General features: G+C 50.9%; 1 protein-coding gene across 1 annotated transcript in view; it reads right to left on the reverse strand.

Moving 5' to 3' along the window:
- LOC119591971 (tyrosine-protein phosphatase 10D-like) overlaps positions 1–2,678 on the reverse strand; it is a gene marked incomplete in the record, with an annotated part of 62,800 nt that overhangs the window by 34,603 nt on the left and 25,519 nt on the right. The window contains 2 exon segments of the mRNA XM_037940725.1: positions 1,617–1,720; positions 1,922–2,200. Coding sequence (XP_037796653.1) covers positions 1,617–1,720; positions 1,922–2,200 — 383 coding nt within the window.

Here is a 2,678-nt window from a genome sequence, read left to right on the forward strand (position 1 = left end):
GATAAACATAATTAATTTGTATAAACAAGGGGGAGACAAGGAGAAGGGGGGAAAAAAGGGGGGGAAAAAGAAGCGGGGAATAGATTGAAGGGGGTAAAAAATAGAGAGAGAAGAGGGGAAAGAAAAAAACAAAAAGTAAATAAAAAAAAAGGGGAAAAAAGGGGGGGAAAAAACGGGAAGGAAAACAGAAGAAAATTAAAAACGGGAAGAAAAAAACAGTAGAAAGGGGGAAGGAGAAAAAAAAAAAAGAAAAAAAAAATAAAAAAAAAAACAGAAAAATAAAACTAATAACTTTAATATAAACGGAGGTAATAGGTAAAAACAAGTATAAAAAAGGGGGGGAAGAGAAAAGGAAACAGGGTAAAAAAAAGAAAATAAAAAAGACAATAAAATAAAACTAAAAATAGACAAGGGGGAATAAGGGAAAGAGGGAAGAAACAAAAAATAAAGGGAAAATAAATCAAAATGGGAAGGGAAAACAAAAAAAAAAAAACAAAGAAACAAAACAAATAACAAAAAACAAGAAACAAAACAAAAAAAAAAAACAAGGAAACAAAAAAGCGGGGAAAAAAAAAAAGGAAACTAAAAAAAAAAAAACAAAAAAAAAAAAAAAAAAAAAAAAAAAAAGGGGAGAGAGCGGGGAGGGAGAGAGCGGCGGAGGGGAGAGAGCGGGAGGGAGAGGGAACGGGGAGGGAGAGAGCGGGGAGAGGAGGGGGAGGAGAGAGGGGGGGGGGGTGGGAGGGAGAGAGCGGGGAAGGGAGAGAGCGGGGAAGGGAGAGAGCGGGGAGGGGAGAGAGCGGGGAGGGGAGAGAGCGGGGAAGGGAGAGAGCGGGGAAGGGAGAGAGCGGGGAGGGAGAGAGCGGGGAAGGAGAGAGAGCGGGAAGGGAGAGAGCGGGGAGGGGAGAGAGCGGGGAAGGGAGAGAGCGGGGAAGGAGAGGAGAGAGAGCGGGGAAGGGAGAGAGCGGGAAGGAGAGAGACGGGGGAGCGGGGAGAGAGAGCGGGGAAGGGAGAGAGCGGGGGAAGGGAGAGAGCGGGGAAGGGAGAGAGCGGGGAAGGGGAGAGAGCGGGGAAGGGAGAGAGCGGGGAAGGGAGAGAGCGGGGAAGGATCAGAGCTCCGGAGCTGAAATTCAGAGTGGGAGTTGCTGGCAGGGGGGTGCAGGGGGGGCGATACGCAAAGGGCGAAAGGTCAGCAACAGCCGTGGTGGGAAAACGAGCTGTGTGCAACGACCCGCCGATCCGGGAGGGATAGAGGACCTGGCTGCTGGCTGCGCGGCCGAGAGAGCGTCGCAAATGTCAAGCGAGCAGAAGGCGCGGGATTTCCCCGTCATGGAGGTATGTGACCCGTCTCGCTCCGCCCAACTTTTAGATGTTGTAATCATTTGGACGTGCGAGCTGCCTTCGGCTCTGTATCACAATGGAAGGTAGAATTCTAGTGTCCCAGTTTCTATTTGAGAAAAAGCTTTCGTCAGCGGCATTTACCCGCTGTCCTCGCAGCGGTAACATTAGCATGATCTCTGTAACATGACTGATTTTGTCCCTATCCTACTGATGCGCAGCGACAACGAAGGCCAAAACCCCTGTAATGATACAAGCAAGAAAATGGCGTAAAGTCTTACCCGGTAGTGAGAGTAAATCCCGGCCGGGTATGGCGGCTGCCACAGCACCAGCATGGTGGTCTCGTTCCTGTACCACACGATGAACCGGCCCGGGGCGTTGGGACCTGCGGGAAGGTTGCGTGAGTCGTCGGGCAAGGCAAGAGCCTGACCTACACTACCTCTGCCAAAGGGCAGTGCAGGGACTGCTACAGGACGAATTATGATGCTGCTGGGCAGAAAGTCTGGTTTACGCGTCGCTTGCTCTCAGTGGCCATAAACACGTTGGCAATCAACAGAAAAACACAAGAAGGATTCAAGGAACTTACGCGTGGTGAAGTTGGTGGCCACGTAGGCGGCGCTCTCCTTGTTTTCATAGACGGTGAAGAGCTGCAGCTCGTACGAGGCGCCGGGCGTGAGCTCCCGCATCTGGAAGGGGAGCTGGCTCTCGGTGATGATGATGATCTTGTTGCTGTTCTGCGGCTCCGACAGGGGGATGACCTTTAGCTTGAAGCCGGAGTACTCGCCGATCACGGGAGGGTCCCACGTCACGGACACCATCTTGCCCTTCTTGCTGGGAATGGTCAGGTTGGTGGGCGGCTTCGGCACTAGGGAAGGAAACAAAGACATTCAGCCGGAGCCATTCGCTCCATCTCCATCACCGCAATACACAGCAGCCCAGAGTCCGTCAGCAACATTCTCGTACCCTCCAGCAAGTCGCCTTCGCTGCTGACATCTCCACCCAAATACTCTCAAGAGAAATAACGTCAACCCAGAACTACTGAGCACTCGGGATGCACAGCAAAGTCGCGCTCAACGAAAGAAGATAATCATGGAAAGCAATAGCCGAAGGGACGCGGAGAGAAAGTGTAATTTCGTCCACCAGATGGCGCTGCTCAGCTGGATCAGCTCTCGTAAAGCGTCACCTTCCCTGTTCCCTTTTCCTTTCTCCTTCCAGGCGAGGACGCGCCTGGCAGCCAAGTGCTGACTGATGACAGACTAGCGATGGTAATAATTTGATAAATGGCAAATGTTAATAATCGCTGGATAACTTTCTAAAGGGAGTAATGGGGGAAACAAATTTCC

The sequence above is a fragment of the Penaeus monodon genome, chromosome 29 (genome assembly GCF_015228065.2).
Source record: "Penaeus monodon isolate SGIC_2016 chromosome 29, NSTDA_Pmon_1, whole genome shotgun sequence".
Lineage (NCBI taxonomy): Eukaryota > Metazoa > Arthropoda > Malacostraca > Decapoda > Penaeidae > Penaeus > Penaeus monodon.